Source organism: Notamacropus eugenii, chromosome 4 (genome assembly GCF_028372415.1).
Source record: "Notamacropus eugenii isolate mMacEug1 chromosome 4, mMacEug1.pri_v2, whole genome shotgun sequence".
In the NCBI taxonomy this organism is placed as follows: Eukaryota; Metazoa; Chordata; class Mammalia; order Diprotodontia; family Macropodidae; genus Notamacropus; species Notamacropus eugenii.
The window spans coordinates 86,046,661-86,063,665 of NC_092875.1; the positions used below are offsets into that span (position 1 = coordinate 86,046,661).

The 17,005-nt window shown below is 45.3% G+C and overlaps 1 protein-coding gene across 6 annotated transcripts in view; it reads left to right on the plus strand.

Moving 5' to 3' along the window:
* WDR97 (WD repeat domain 97) overlaps positions 1-17,005 on the plus strand; it is a 79,578-nt gene that overhangs the window by 5,785 nt on the left and 56,788 nt on the right. For 5 of the 6 annotated variants that reach the window (XM_072602671.1, XM_072602676.1, XM_072602674.1 and 2 more), the window contains 8 exons: positions 179-269; positions 469-601; positions 926-1,047; positions 2,118-2,181; positions 2,593-2,748; positions 3,894-3,962; positions 8,261-8,377; positions 8,495-8,593. In XM_072602671.1, coding sequence (XP_072458772.1) covers positions 179-269; positions 469-601; positions 926-1,047; positions 2,118-2,181; positions 2,593-2,748; positions 3,894-3,962; positions 8,261-8,377; positions 8,495-8,593 — 851 coding nt within the window. The remainder of the gene's footprint in view (positions 1-178; positions 270-468; positions 602-925; positions 1,048-2,117; positions 2,182-2,592; positions 2,749-3,893; positions 3,963-8,260; positions 8,378-8,494; positions 8,594-17,005) is intronic. The other variant, XM_072602673.1, reaches the window with a different exon arrangement.

The window sequence follows — 17,005 nt, forward strand, 5'->3', positions numbered from 1 at the left end:
TAGTCCTGGTGATCGAGCACCTGACACATGCTCTCAATCCCTGAAGAGGGCTTCAGGTCACATATCTTCCCCATGAACAGGTCTCTAAAGGCATCCCTGGTCCCCTAAGGAGCCCCCTTTCACTAGACTGCCATACTGTTTCCAGCATCCTTTTTCTTGTCTCTTTCCCAACTCCTAGGCTTATGCTGTTGTCCTTACTTGAAGCTTTATGCCTCTTCAAGCCTGGATTGCACTTTGAGAATCTGGACTCAGGACAATAAATTACTCAGGTATATGATAGGACATAGATCAGGGATGGGGAGCAGGGGAAACTTCAGCCTCGAGGCCACACCCCTGGTATAAGAGTATGTGTATCCAAGCCCAATTGACTAACCCTCCTTGGGCCCCGCATTCCCTACCTATAGGAGCTGGGTTGAAAGAGAGGTAGAATGAAACTCAATACTTAACCTTGTTGCTCTTACTCTCCAGGCTAATGCATCTGAACATGCCTCCAGAGGCCATAACTTTCTGCAATGACAAAGGGGATCTGATCCTTTCCCTTGGCTCACAACTTTGCCTGCTCTCCCACAAACTCTACCTGCCTACATCTTATCTGGTCAAGGTACCTGCCAGCCCTGGGTTGGGATTCAGAGACCCTAGCTTCAAAACCCTCATTTTACTATTTAAGCACCTGGATGATTTTGGACAGATTCCTTTCCCTTTCTAAACCTCAGTTTCTCAATCTATGAAGTAAAAGGATTGGATTAGATGCCAGGGGTGGCAGTTGGAAGGGTTTAGCTCTGACTCAAGACTGCTGCTAACTCAGATATTCTCCTCCCAAAAAAGAGAGCCAAGTGGACATATGGGGGGTGCTGTTTGGAGGGTGTAAGGAAAGCAGGCTTGCAGACCTAGTACACACACTAGCTGTTTCCTCTGACCCCCACAGGTTCTGTGTCAGAAACTGCCAAAACTTAAGGAAGACTTGCCCCTGCCACTGACAGATCTGGAGCTGCTGACTCCAGAAGAGCTGAAAAGGATAAAAAGATTGAAGGCTCTCCCTCGTGTCCGGTCAGATCAAGCCCCATTGCCCTAACACACACCTTTCTTTTCTCTATCCCCATCCTAGCCCTAGTCCCACACTGACCCCATAGTTGGATCAATCCTCAGACCCTACACAGGTTCACTGAATCCCCTAGCCCAGAAGATTTTCAGATTCCTCCAGACTATCCATAGACTCCACAATCAGTCACAACCCTCAAGATCTCTTAGGCACTCACCCTTTTTCACTTACCATCCTCATGGCTTTAGACCCCATAACTACTGTGGATTTCTAGACTCTGATACCCCAACACCCAAGCCCCACAGACCCTCTGATTCGTCAGCCCTACTTCATGTCCCATTAATTCCATAAACCCTCACACTCTCAACTTTCAGACCACTCTCATCCCCTCCTCCACCCTGACACAGCTTGAAAACTCTCAGGCCACAGGATCTCTCAGATCTCAGAGTTCCCCAGACTCTCAGTTCAGCTCCTTACCTCTCTGCAGACTTGCTGTCACAGGCTGCACAGACTGCCAGCACAAGATAATTTCTCATCTAAGTAGGAATCATCTTCTAACATCCCTCACAAGTGGGCCAGTTTTAGGGAATCCACAGGCCAGTTCCCTTCCTTATAGGCTCTGACTTTTGGAATGATTTTCTTTGCACGGAACCTAAATCTACCTTTCTCCACCTTCTAGTTCTGCCTTCTGTGACCAGGTAGTATAAGCCTGGTATCTCTTCAAATGAGATTGCATGTATATAGTGCTTTGTATATATACCTCAGCTATTTGTTCATTATTAATTTACTCCCCACGGCAACCCTTGAAGAATGCAATCTTGTCATCCCTAAGCCTCCCCTTTTAATGGCTTAACATCCTCAGTTCCTTCAACTGGTTCTTGTATGGGTGAGGGAATGGGTTCCTCCCTCTTCTACAGAGGCAGCTCTGATCCCTCGCTCTCTCAAGGGCCCCATATAGGCCCCAGCCCTCCTCCCCACCCCCCTCATCCCCACCCTGTTGTGCTTTAGTGGTCCATGGGTATCCCACAAAGGACTGGGTCCTATGTTTTATTCTTATCCCATGTGTCCTTGTGTGCAGGATGAAGCAGGTTATAAAGCAGGAGTATCTGGAGGCGGAATACAGACAAATGGAGATAGAAGAGGTGTTTAAGGGAGGGGAATGGAATAAGGGATGGATGGGGTGGGGGTGGGGATCAACCTCCCTGGCCCAACGCCTTGCCTAGTAGCATCCCAATACAATGTCCATGCCCTGGACTTGTCTGTGCCTTGAGATATGTCTCTTTTCTTTCCTTTTGTGTGTCCCTATATCTCTCCCTGTTTCTGACTATCCCTGTATCTGAAGCTGTCTTTCTCCATTTCTGGTTCTGTGACTTTAAAAAAAATTCTCCCTGATTTTGTCTCTTTTTTTTGCTTCTGTTGGTGTTACCATACATTCTTGTTCGTTTGCCTCCCTTGGGCATGCTATTGGGCACTTTTGGGTGAGGAACCTCTTGGAGTGTCTACTTGGGGAGTAGGTTGGACCCAGGTTGAGAGGCATCATTTGACTCCCTTAGGCCTGTGCCAGACTGGCTGCCAGGGATGAGGAGGTACGGAGCCTGGCCTTGGGACAGGTGGAGCCCCTGACCCAATTGCTCCTCACCCCGCAAATGCGTATGGAGGCCTTCCACAACTACCTACAGGTCGTCTATGGCTCCCGACTGGACAGTGTGGTGAGCTTCCCTTCCAAAGTACTGTAACTCAGAGACATCCCCCACACTTACCGCTCCTACTCATATTCTTCCCAGACTCCCATGTGAGCACTCAAAACCCAGGCTGAGTGTTCCTCCCAGCTCAAATTATCACTCAAGTTTCTTTCCAAGAGGCCAAGTTCTCCTGTGAGACCTGGGGATTCCTTGGGCTGAAAGGCAGGAACAGTTGACTCAAAGATAAAATTGTCTGAAATTTTGTGAGAATGGTGCTGGTGAAAATGTAGTTGGATTGGAAATGATTACATTATGAGTTGAGCAAGCATGACTCTGAGAACACCAAGAGGGCAGGTTGGGATGAGGAGTCCAGAGGTTTGGGCAGGTGAAGGGAGAAGAACATTGGCGTCTGCCACCTGCAGGGAGTTGGGTCGATGCTGGGGCCCATTGCACAAAGCAGTCCCAGGCTGGGGAGTAGTGATGACAGATACTGATCTGAATGGCACAGCTCTAAGCCCTCTCTGTTCTCCACATGGAAAATAATATAAATAAGGAGGTATAATGTGTGATAGGATAGTAATGGGACTGACAAGATATACAAGTGCGTCTATAACACACCCAACCTCAGATTTCCTTCCTTCTCAGGTTTATTACACACACACACACACACACACACACACACCCACACACACACCCACTTTCAGGCTCAAATTTCTTCACAACACCCCTCCCACTCCTTAGATTCTCCCCCCCTTCCTCAGAATTGCTCCTCCCAAGTTTAGATTTTTATTTCTCTCTGGGTTCAAATTTTCCTCTACATTTTCTCCCTTCAGGCTCACATTTCTCCCCCCTCTTCAATTTCAATTTGGGTTCACATTTCTTTCCTTCCCCCCCTCAATTCCATTTCTTCTTCCTCCAGACTCAGTTTCCCCTCTTGCCTCCCAGGCTCAGATTTTTTTCCTATCTCCCACCAGGTTTAGATTTCTCTTCCCCTTCCCCTATCACCAAGCTGAGAGTCCCCCCTGCCCCAGTTTTGGGTTTCTGTCCTACTTGGGCCCCATAGCCCCCATGTAGTCCAGCTAAATTCTTGAGCCTCTCACACATCCCCCAACTCCAAGCTAGAGCCTTCAGCCTCATGGTGCCTTTAATCTTTTCCCTTCCCAATGGCAAAGAGCAAAGAGGAGGATGAGGCCCTGAACATCTTTGGTCCGGGCTTTGTGGACAGAAAGCCTTTGACCTCGGTGAGAATTCCCTAACCTCCAGAAAACCCAAAGCCTTCCCTGGACGCTCCCCTATCTATCTATTTCTATACCCTCCCCCAAAATTGCCATAAGACCCTACCATAAGCCTCTCCTTGACTTTTTTCAATATAACCTTGGACTTTCCCACCATTCCCTTGGAGACCTATACCCAATATTTCCATAAGCCTTCCCTACCATTCCTTTTTGCTTTTATCCGTTCCCAGTGTCCTCTCCTAGTACCCTTGTGGGGACCCTAAATATCCTTGTGTGACTCTCCACTAATATACCTTCAAGACTCTCTCAATATCCTCCTAGAAACACCATCCCCACTGCTCCCAGTATGTCTTTCATTATACACGAAGGACAAAACCCAGTGTCCCTCCTGGATCCCTTTCCCAGTAAGCCTCATCAGAAACCTCCCTTAACATCCTCTTAGATGGTTCTCCTTTATGCCCCCAAGATTCAGTCCCCCAAGACTCCTTTCCAAGAAAGTTTGAGCAGGATCTTTCCCCAATATGTCTTCCTAGATCTCTCACACTTCTGTAGAGGGACCTTTTCCATTGTTCCCCTGGCTTCCCTCATCCCCAGTCTTTTCATGTGTGACAGACTCCCAGTGGAGGTGCAAGATATGACTAATACCCTTTCTTCCTGGGATTTGCTCACTAATATCCCTAGGATCTTTCACCAATATGCCTGGAAAGGGCAGTTAGCCAGTATTTCTGATGGACCATCCCAATATGCTTCCTCAGGACCTCCTCCAGTATTCCTTCCAATGTTTCCCTACTGTACCCATAGAGCCCTTTTTTAATATCTCCTAGGACCCCTCCCCTAGAATCTCCCTAGATCCTCCCAATAGCTCTCCCACTGTTTTCATGACCAAATATCTCTCAAGTATCTTTTCCTAATAGCCTCTTGTATCCCCTCTCCCCTAATAAAACTGCAGGATATTTGCTGCACACTGTTCTGAGATCCTCCCCTTCCCTCCTCCCTAATCCCTCCTAGGACCTTCCTCTTCCTCAGTATCCCCTGATACATTCTCCCCCTCTCCAGTATATTCCCAGAACCTTTCTCCAATTTCTTAGTTTCCTCCTGCAATAACTTTGCAGCATCCTCCTATAATTAAAATCTTTGCTTTTCCCTCCCCATTTCCCTCTCCCAATACACCTATAAACCACTTACCAAATGCCTATCTCAGACCTCCCTACCTTCCTTCCCTTCCTTCCCTTCTCTCTGTATTTCTCTAGGACCTAGCTTCAGTATACCCCCATGCCTTCCTCTCAAGACCCTAGGAGATCATCCTACCCAGTATCTGACTAGATCTTTTCCCCAGCATCTCATCCCGTTTTCAGCATCCTCGCCTAACATCACTTGGAGACCCTTTTTTATATCCTTGTTATAACATACCTTGTCACCTTTCTCCAAAATTTCCTCAAGTCCCTCCAGCAAGATGCATGTGGGATACTTGCCCTCCTGATACCTGAGCCCTCCCTTCCACTGGACCTTTCCCCTTCCTCTTCTCCAATATGTTCCTGGGACCCTCTTCCAATATCCTCCAGAACCCTCCCCCAATATTTTCCTCCAATTTCTCTTCCCCCAAGGTCTTGCAGAACCATCCCTTAATAAGCCCTAGGAACCCTCCCTTAATTTTCTTGGTGTCAGTCTCACAGTAGTACTGCAGGATGCTCCTCAGAATACTCCAGTATTCTGGGACCTTGCTCCAAGATGCTCCCCCGGGACCCTCCTCCAATTTCTCTTCCTCTTTGTCTAGCCTGGAGAAGAGAAGGTTAGAGGGGGTGAGGAGGAAACTTAATTTAACTTCTGTTTTGTTTTTGTTTTTTTTTGGAGGGGGGAAGGCAAAGCGATTGAGGTTAAGTGACTTGCTCAAGGTCACACAACTAGTAAGTGTCAAGTGTCTGAGGCTGGATTTGAACTTAGGTCTTCCTGACTCCAGGGCTAGTGCTCTATTCAATGAGCCACCTAGGCACCCCCTTAATCTAACCTCTGGAAAATAGTTTAAGATTTCTTCTGTTTGGCCCCAGAGGGCAGAACCTTGCAGCCAAGGGATGGAAGCTGCAAAGGAGTCAATTTAAGTTCAATATCAGGACCTCCATGGAGGTCTTCAAGTGAAGGCTGGATGACCACTTATTGAGGATGTTATGGAAATTTGGATTCAGTCAAAGGGCTGCATTTGAGGACCTAGAGGACTACATATAGCACCAAGGCTGCAGGTTTCCTCCCCGCCTCTCCCCCTGGCTTAGATCCTTTCCTAATATTCCTTAATGGGATTCCACTCCTAATATTTTGTGTTACCTACCACTACTGCAAATGAACACTTCTACCATACCCTCCTGAGACCTTCTTCCAGTGTCCTCCCAGAAAACTCCCAGCACCCTAATATGTTTGCAAGTGTCATCCAGTCTCTCTCTAGTACTCTCCCCCATATATTCTTCTGAGACCTTCCCCCAATATCCTCCCAGGACAACCCCCTCCCTCTTATGCCTGCAGGATACTTTTCCAATACCCTTCTGAGAACTTCCCCCAATATATTTCCAAGATACTTCCCAGATGTGCCTGCTTCCCTTTCCTGGGACATATCCCCCAGGGTTTTCCCAGGATCCCTCCATGGTCCCTCCAACAGTATCCCAGAGGGACCCTCCCTCACCATCCCCCTAGTAGGGGGTCTTTCTGCCAACATATTCCTAGGAGACCTTTCCCCCCAAATACCTGTAGAACACAACTGGAATCTTCCCTCTAATAACCCTGAAGACCCTTTCCCAATATTAATTCTCCAATGTGCCCTCCAAAAAACCCTCTCCCATTTCCCCTTGGGACCCTTCCCAAACATAGTTTCCTTTGTATCCACTCAACAATATGCCCAAGAACCCTCTAACCACTTACCTATACAAGATTGTCCCTGTATCATCCTGGGACCATCCTCCAATAGGTCTCCTCAGGACCTTTCTCCCAGTATCTCCTGGAATTCTCTCCTAACATCTCTTCCCACAGTTTTCACCACCTAATATCCCCCAGAGATCTTCCTTAATATCCTTCTGTGACTGTTCCCCAACATACCAAAAGGATACTTACTTACCCAGCAACCTTCTAGGACCTTCTCCTAATGTCTCTCCTAAGACCCTCCCCCAATATACTTATGGGACACTTGCCCAATTTTCCCCCTGGGACCTTTCTCCAGTATCCCTCCAAGACCATTTCTCAATATTACTAGTGAGGACCCTTTCCCAATATCCTTAATCTTAACCCTATCCCACTGTGCCCTGAGATCCTCCCCCAATATCTCCTTATTCCCTTGGAAAAAAATTCCGTCACCAAAAAATCTTTTTCTTTTCATCTACTCATCAGCAATCCCCTAAGCACCATCTACTAATAGACCTATTGGGAACAGCGCCCCCCTCTCCCCCTTCCCAGCATCCTTATGTAATCTCCCAGTAAATAACCTGCAAGCCATTTACCCACAATCCCTCCTGGGATCCTTCCCAGATATCACCTGGGACTTTCTACCAGTACATCCCAGGACCCTCTCTCTGTATTCCTTAGGTCTCTCTCCAAATATCTTTTCCTGTTTCTTCTCTGTCCCCTACCCTGAGCTACCATGTGTCCCTAGCACCCTCTCCTAATGTCTGTGGGTGACCTTTTCCCAATATACTGCCAGGACATATACCCAACACCCCTCTAGGGTCTCCCCTCACCCCCTTTCTCGCTAGGATGTGCCCTCAGTATACATGAAGTCTACTGAACATCCTTTTGGGACCTTGCCACCATATCTCCTCAGGACTCTGCCCTCAATATCCCTGCAGGATAGTTATGCAAAACTTTGCTGGAATTCTCCTTCAACCTCTCTCCAGTATTCTCCAAAATGCTTCCTCCCGACCTTTTCCCTGTATCTCCTGGCACCTTCCCCTAATATACATCCTAGGACCTTCTCCCAAGATAGCCTGTGACTCCCTTGCCGTACTTCCCTAGGATCCTCCTCCAGCACTTCTCATTATTCCACCTTGCCAGTATTCCCAGAGCACCCTTTCCTAATGTCTCCTAATATCATTGTGTGACCCTCATGTAATAATCTAACAATCCACCCCCAGTATCCTTCTAGGTCCTTCCTAGTATACTTTTGGGGAACTTTCCTAATATCCTCCATGGTCCCTCCAACAGTATCCCAGAGGGACCCTCCCTCACCATCCCCCTGGTGGAGGAACTTTCTGCCAACATCTTCCCAGGGGACCCTGCCCTAGCATCTCCCAGGAATCCTTCCCCAATATCCCCCTGGGACCCTCCCTCAGCTGGTGTCCGAGAGCTCCATGTGTGAGAAGTTGGGGCTGAACTTAGATGTCATATTCATGCAAGGAGCAACTTCCACAAAGAGTCCCAGAGTGCGTAAGATCCGGAAGCCGACCCGAGTGAGTGCCATAAGGGTCAGGGACTGGGATGAGGGAAAGAAGTTCTCAGGGGGGTGGGAGAAAGGCTTGCCTGAAGGCTGTCCTCAAACTCTCATTGCCTCCCCCCCCATCCTCTAGATCCCACTGAGTCAAAGGATTCTGCAATCCTGTAAGGAAACTAGTGGCTTCTTCCCCTCCTCCAAAACCCAGCCCAGACGTCTTTCCACCAAAAGCAAGGTGAGGAGCGAGTCCCCATGGAGGTGGGCACATGTATGCAAAATAAACCCAGAGATTTCTACACAGAGATTATCCCGCTACATACACACAGAGGGACCCCTCCCCATTCCAACTACTATATGAAAAGCAGGTGAAGAAGCTCCCCCCCAGCAGATGAACCAGTTGAGGATGTGACTTCCCTCAGAGACTTCCTCTTCAATATCTCCCCTCCAGTGATTTCTGCAAAAGAGCCCAGAAATACTCTTAGGACCCCACAGAGACACCCCAGAACTTTCTATACAGCCTTGTGCATAGAATCAGTCAACCCTAGAGTTGACCATGCCAAGACTTTCCCACACACATATAGACTTCCCCACTCCACACCCACACATGGAGATTTCCAGCAAGGTACAGACTCCCACTAGTTGAAAATATGCAGAACCAAATGAGTGCAGGCAGGGATAGGGAGGTGGAATACACATAGACCACTCCACTCCACCCCACCCCACCCCAGCCCAGGAAGATCCCTCTAGCCACAGAGATCACCCCCTTCTACAGAAAGTGCCTCCCAGACATCTGCCAGAATCCCACCCCTACCCCAAAGACTTTCTCTAGGATACCTACCTCAGATCCTCCCCACCTTCATACACACCTAGAGATCCCCTAGGAAGAAAACATACCCCAGGAAAATACTCCCAAGAACTTATTCTCCTCCACTGTGAGTGCTTCTTAGTTGTGTGCTGACTTTGGTCACTCCCACTACCCTTGGGGTCCCATTTACCTCAGGAATTTCTAAGGGTTTTGCTGCTAATATTATCAGGGACATGAGTGTACGCTCAGAGAGAATTGGTGTAGGTAGGGTTTGTCCTTAGTTTCACTGAACCTCAGATGGAGTCACTCCTTCACCCAAAGTCTTTTCCCTGACCCTTCCCCCTCCCCATGGATATTCCTTGGGCTGGTACTCCCAATTCCTCTTTCCTATTGTAAGGAACCTTCCCCCTTTTCTTTTCTGTAGGTGAGGAACTTCGGGTTCTAATTGGAAGGACTTTCCCAAGGAATTGTCTCTTGTTCTTACTATCCATGTCAAATGTTCTTCTCCTGGAAAACATAGGGAGAGTGCTCTGGGGTGGGACTGGAGGCCACTCCCCTTCAGGTGGCCAGACATCATTGGATCATAGATTTGATGTAGATATCATTGGAAAGGAGCTTTGAAATCATCTGGCCTGTTTTACAAATGAGGCAACAAGTGGAAAAAAGTCACACAAGGAGTTGGAGCTGGAATTTCAGCCTAGGTCATTTGACTACAAATTCAAAGTTCTCATCACCACCCAGCTACCACCACACTGCCTTTAGGGGTTGAGCCATTAGACCAAAGCTGGAAAAATGAATAGAACTTCAGATCCAAGGTAGGCCGGATTAGGCACTAGGCTGAGAATATGTCCACTGTGGCCCCATGAGCAAGAGTCCACCTTGGAAAAGGAAGAAGTTGGAGTGGGATGGGAAGAATCATAGAATGTTGGAATTGTAAAGGACCTTAAGAAGCATTTAGCCCAACTCCCTTTCATTTTCCAACTAAGGAAACAATCATTAAGGGCCAACAGAAAGGAGGCTGAAGCCAGCCCTTGCAGGAACAAACCCACAGGAAAAAATTACACCCACTTTCAAAAAAATAATCACTAGGGAAATGGATGGGAGATGGAGAAACTAAGTCACACTGAATGAGAGACCCAGCCCTAACCCCACTGGCAGGTAAATGGTTTTTGAGGACTGACCTGGACAGAGACAGATAAGTCATGGACAGAGTAGGACTTCAGATTCAGTACAAGTTAAAAGAGCAGTCAAAAAAAAACAACCTGTCTTGTAGGTTGAAACTATGTTAAGAGACATATTGTCTTGAATGAGGAAGGGGTAATCTTGCTTATATTCTGCCCCAGTTAGACTCTACAGTGCTTAGTTTGGGTTATCAACCTTTCAGGAGGGACATGGATTGTCTGTAGAGTGTCCAGTGGAAGATATCAAAACTATGCCTGATAAGGGTTGGTTGAAGGAACCAGGAATAGGCTGAAAAAGAGACTTTTAAAGAACGTTGTCATATGAAAGAATGATTATCAGACTTGTTTTGCTTGACCTTGTAAGAACAGCACTAGGAGCAGTGGGATACCATGTAGAAGAAGATTTAAGCTCAAACTAAAGAGAAACTTTCTAATAGTTATAGTTGCCAAAAAGTGGAATGGAGGTTCTGAGGCAGTGAGTTCCCTGTCATTGAGGGTATTTTAAGAATATAATGGATACCACTTATAGGGAAGATTGTAGAGGTTTTTGGTTTTGGTTTTTGGGTTTGGTACAGACTGGATAGGCTGCCTTTGAAGGACCCTTCCAACCTTGAGATTCTGTGATTTTCAGGGGTCAAAGCTATAGGGGGCTCTAGGGAGGTGAAGGGAGGGGAGGGGAGGACAGGATGAAACTTAGCAGAGGAATATTTGGGGCCCAACAGGGAAGGGGCTTTTTGTGTGGAACTGACCTAAGGCAAAAGGCCAAACTTGGCAACTGAATTCCAGGTTTCATTCTGTGAGGTGTGCTCACAATTCTGACACACTCATGCCCCCTAACTTTGCTTCTTAATACTCTTCCTAGACTCCATCAGTATTCTCTGGCTCCTTCCCTGCCCTGTCCTGTATCTGTCTTCCAGTAAAGGGTAGAAGACATATGGTTAGACAAGTTCATTTAAAAAAAAAACCCAAACAAATGAACAAAAGCCTAGGGGTTCTGGTGGATCACAAACTTGGTTAAGTGGACATTTTATGAGAGCAGATCTAATGTTTTGTTTAGAGTGAATGGATGCAGGTATACTATTGCCCAGATGGAAGGGTAGGGGGTGGGGGTCGGAATGGCGGTAGTTCTGCTATATTCTGCCTCAGTGTGGCAGCAGCTGGAGCATTTTGCCCAGTGTTGGAGGCCATGTTTTAGGTAAAATATTGCGAAAATGGAAACTGTCAGAGAAGAGAGAAGTCGTGAGACATAGCAGGAGGCCAGCTGTAAATGATTGTCCTCCCTCTCAGGAACTGGAAAGGGACCACCAGATACTTCAGTCCAGAGGCAGTAAGATGGAAGGTGGGGTCCAAAGAGGTAAGCTGGTAAAGGGGTTTCTACTTAAACCCTTCTTGAAGGGGGCAGCTGGGGGATGTTTTCATAAGAACTCAGCAGGACTTTGCTAATTACCAATCAAAGATGAAGAAAGGGGCATGGTGAATTGACACTCTATGAAAATTAGTCCGTAGAGCTACCAAAAAAACAACAAAAAACCAAGAAGATTGAGGGTTCTGCTTCCTTATAAACCCAAAAGGCAAGAGAAGTTTTAGTGAATTGTTCCAAAGGGCACCATTTGTTTCTGCAAAGTGATCTTTCCCTACTTGGATGTTTTTTTCTACTTTTCTGGCTTACCTGGTAGTGTGAGATTCATTCCTTGAAAGAATGGGGAAAGTGCTTTGAAAAGAAAAGTAATCTGGAGAGACAGCAGTGAATCCTAACTTGTCATGAGGTTGGATATAGGGAGAGATATATTGGAAGAATGTGACCCAGAAGAAAGAGAACTACTGAACATTTGGAACTTTGTAGATTAATTCATCACCTTTTTTTGTGTCCTGGACCCCCTTGGGCCTCTGACAAAGCCTAGAGGCTCCTAGGAATATCATTTCTAAGTTTATAAAATGAAATACATAAGATTACAAAGGAAATCAGTGACACTGAAATAGTTATCAACATTTTTGAAAAAATTCAGTCCCTAAGTTAAACATCCCTATTGTAAAGATTGGCACTGTGCCCTTGAGGAGGAAGCCATCTCTTGTTCATCAAGGAATGATGTGGACCTGTAAGGTCCTGCCACAAAGGGATGACTGGCCAGGTGAAAAATAGTGATAGTTGATGACTCCATGTCATGACTTCCTGGTGTGCATTGCCAGGATGATTCAGAGAACCTCCCCAAACTTCTAAAACTTGACAACCACCACTCAACTCAATTCTTGGTGATATATCTGGGGAGAAATGATACCTGCCAGAAAGAAGCTAGAGAGCATTGCTAGGGATTATGAAATCCTTGGTAAGGAGCTGAAGATCTTAGGGACACAGGTGACATTTTAATTACTGCTGTCAGGCAAATGTATGAACTTTGAAAAAGGCAAATTTGTAAAATGAAGGTGCTAATTAGGAAGATGGGGTCTTGAGAAGAGATTTCGGATTTCTGGACTATGCCTTAAAAGATAGGAATGATGGATTCTTGTCCTGAGGACACCTATCAAGGACTGGTAAGAGTATATTTGCTTGAGCCTTATGAATTCAATCAAGATTGTTTTAACCTGAAATTGGAGCAGGAAGGAGAAAATTGCCCACATGTAAATCTGCAAACTGTAGTCCACAGAAGGTAGTAGGCAAAATATAGAAAAAATAGCAGTACCAAAGACCCATAATTTACAGAAGACTCAGCAATAAAATGCATGGTCCCAGATACCAGCATACAAATGTACAAGGTACAATAAAGCTACAGTCATCTGGGGCTGAACTGAGGGGCAAGGTGCTCAGGTTAAGGAGGCACAAGTTCCACTGTCCTCTGCCCAAGTGTTTAGTACAGTGCCTAGTACATAGAAGGTGCTCAATAAATGCATGCTGAATGAATGAATACTAGACAATGAAGAGATTCAGCTCTGTCGTTTCCTTTTTATTTGTATGCTAAAGTTCGTTAAACGGAAGAAGGCTAAAATTAACAGAAAATTAAAACCCAAGATGACTGAGGAGGGTAGTAAAAAAGAACCTACTTGCCTTCAATCAATCTTCACCAAATCTAGATGAACTATATTCTAGGGTACTGAAAGAATTGACAGGTGTGATTACTTGGTCACTGACAATGATCTTGGAAAGATTGTGGAGGACAGGAGAGATACTGCAAGATTGGAGAAATAATTATGTCCCAATTTCCTAAAAGCAAAAAGGTGGAGTCTTCAAAAGTACAGGCCTTTGGACATAACTGATTCCTTACAGAGTTATAGAATCTCACCTCCAGGTGGCATCAATAGTCACTCACTTGATCTTGTTCGAAAAGGATCTGGCCCTGAGTCTTTCCATGCTCAGCTCTGGTGGTATGTGCTTCTTAACTGCTGAGTGGAAGTACTGATTTCAGAGCTCTCAGTGGCTGTCAAAAAGCTATTGACCTCTCTCAGGAATGCCTCTCCTTGTCATCTGACTTTTTTTTTTTTTTTTAAAGATGTCATTGTGGGCATCAGTTTTAGCCTGTACTTTCTGTGCTGAGCTGAAAACTTCATAAACGTGATTAAAGAAGTTTTCTAAATCTGCTTTTCGAGTTCCTTGGCCAAATCATTGAGCATTCTACTGCTGAGCTATATTTTCAAGCACATTGGCTATGATTTTTGCCTCTGGAATCCACTTTAGGAAGTCCTTCAGATCCCAGAAGGAGGCCTGCGCCATTCTCAGCTCAACCTCTAAGGCAATTAATTTATCTGTCACAAAAGCTTTGATTTAGCTTAATCCAAGAGGCGTTCAAGCTGTCACTGTTTTCTTTCACTTTTCCTCGCTACTATAGTTCTGAAGTAAGTTTTTCCACAGATCTTCATAGATTTTCATTGTACCTTCACTCTTATTCAACTCTTGAATTAGTATTTTGTTCTCAGAAAGCTAGTTGATTAGTGATTTCTTTGAGACCTCTGGGATACTATGTACTTTGGCTTCATGTGCTCTAATAAGCTCTTCAGCTTGTTTGCTCAGACCTTTCTAGTGTTTTCTGTTAGCAAGTATGTTGTGGGGCTGCTCCTGCTCCTGTTGTATGTCCACACCAAACTCAGTACTAGCCCACTGGAGTTAGACTTTCATGTTTCTTTGATTGATAGTCTTATATCTGTACTGGAAGTATTAGTCTTCAAATTCGGAACCAAAGTGAAAAATGTAGTCCAGTTGGGGGTGCTGACTTTTTATCTAGGGGTGTTTGAATTTGTAAGTCTACCCAGTTAGAACAGTTCTGAGCCCCCATCTACTGGCCAAACCTCACCTCCTTCAACCAAATGTAGTTCAATGAGTCCTAGTCATGTGACCCTGGAATACTGGCATGGAATCTTCATGGAAGGAGGCAAACATTCTTGGACACTGTATGCAGCACTTACTCTTAGCGTAGGAATAATAAAAGCAAATGCTACAGAAGAAAATGTCACAGAAGAAGAAACCTACCAAATGGCTGCATGCCTGCTACTCTCCTAGACCCCTGAAGTCCCCAGACATAGAACTGATTTGAATCCCTAGGAGTTTTGAGAAGTGCACAGTTTTGTTTTCTGCACTGTTAGCAGAGAAAGGAGTGTCCATCTGATGCTTGAGTTACTTCCCATAAGATCAATCAACTGAAGACAGAAACTCTAAACTCAGAATTTTAAGGCAATTCAATCTAGGAAATAGAACTCATGAGGGTCAGTGATTTTCCCTGGTCTTAGTTGAATTGTCCTTGGCAGTGATATCTGATTCTGGCCCCAGACAACCTCTCAAAGAACAAGGTAGGTGGACTCAGCAGCCAAGCAACCTGGCAAAAAGTAGCACCACCATTGCTCTGCCTTGGCAGAGCATCTCTCCAATAGAAGATATTCCTGAACATGGTACTTCATCCTACAATTTCATTGGGACATTTCCTATAACTTTCTTGCTTTGCTAAGCCATAGCCCTACCATGCTCTTGGGAGAGGGTAGAGGGGAATCCTGTGACAGGGGTTGCCACAGTATTATTAAAGGAATGATTTATGAATTTTTAGAAAGGGAAGTAATGATAGCTAAGAGTAAGAATTACTTGATTAAAGACAGATCCTAAATCTGGGGAATCCCATAGAAATAGTAAATCGAGATTTCAGCAAGGCATTTGGCAATCTTTCATGCTAACTTTATGGACAAGGTGAACGTGTGTAGAGAACAGGCTTGAGGATAATAAATTTTGCATCATTAAAAATGGATTAAATAGCTAGGTTCCCCTTCCCCTAGTATTATTAATGGCTTATGTCAACTCTGGAAGTCAGTGAAGCAGTGACCTACCTATCTTTGGCTTTGTTCAGCATTTTTTGTCAGGGAAATGAAAATGTAGGTGGCATCCTAATCCATTTTACAGATGACACCAAGCTAAGGAGAGCTAACTGGTGGGATGCCAGAATTAAAGATGTCATTATGCTAGAAGGAAGGACTGAATCTAAAAAGATGACAGTTAATAGGGATAAATGTAAGGTCTTACACTTGGGTTTAGGAGACGAATGGAAGAAACATAAGAATTGGGGAGGACTAATTAGCCCATATAAAAAAGTGGGCTGCAAAACTTGCTGTGAGCCAGCAACATAACATGGCAACCCAAATGGCTAAAGTAGTCTTGGGCTGTCCTAAGAGAAGTGAGATGTCCAGAATCAGGGAGAGGATAGATAATCTTGCTGTACTCTGTCCCGTTCAGATCACATCTGAGTACTCTTATTTTAGGAACTACATTTAGGAAAAACATTAATAAACTGTAAAACCTCTAGGGTGGGTCAACTAGGATGGGGCACCAGTGACTATGCCATAAGGATCAGCTGAAGGAACTGGGAATATTTAACCTGAACAGGTTAGGGTTACACAATGGCTATCTTCAAGTATTTGTTGAAATTGTGGGGAAAGGATTAGGCCTATTCTGCTTTGTTCTAGAGGAAAGTAGTGAGTGGTAGAGTAAAAGGTGGAAGCCACAGAAACATTTGTCTAAATGTATAACGGGAGAAGGGATTGGATTCCCACTCAGTTATGGGTTGGACTAAATGAATTCTCTGATCCTTCTTCATTCTGACATTTTATGATTCTCTCCACACCTCATCTGTTCTTTCCCTAGTCTAGCAGATACTGTCCTCCCCAGCCTTTGTCTGGGAAGATGGTTTCTGGTCTTTACTCTTTCTCTCTCTGGATCTGTAACCCAGAACAGACTCATCAGCCCACCAAACTTTCTTTAAGCAATGACCAGTTCTTTGTCTGCCTTGTCCGGGAGCTTCAGAATAGCTCCCTCCCTCTCCACATATTCTGATGAACAAGGATCAGCTTCTATGCATGGAGGCTCTTGGGACCCCTAAATATTTGAACTTCTTTCAAGTCAACCACCTCCATCATCCTCCCCGTGGGCTCAGACTGATGAATTTAGGGACCCCTTGGTCCTACTGAAAGAGGCTCTCCTTTATATGGTGTATTAATCTGACAGATCAGGCAATCAGTGCTTGAGTTTGAATTGCAAGATGCTAAAAGTGACATTGTGAGTGTCTTATGTTTAGAAGGCTAGAGATACTCAACTGAACACAGAGCATCAGGTAGAAATTAATAGCCCCATGGTCCAATCCCAACAGTCATTAAGTGGTGACCTTATTTGCAACACAGCTAAGTCTAAGGGTCCTGC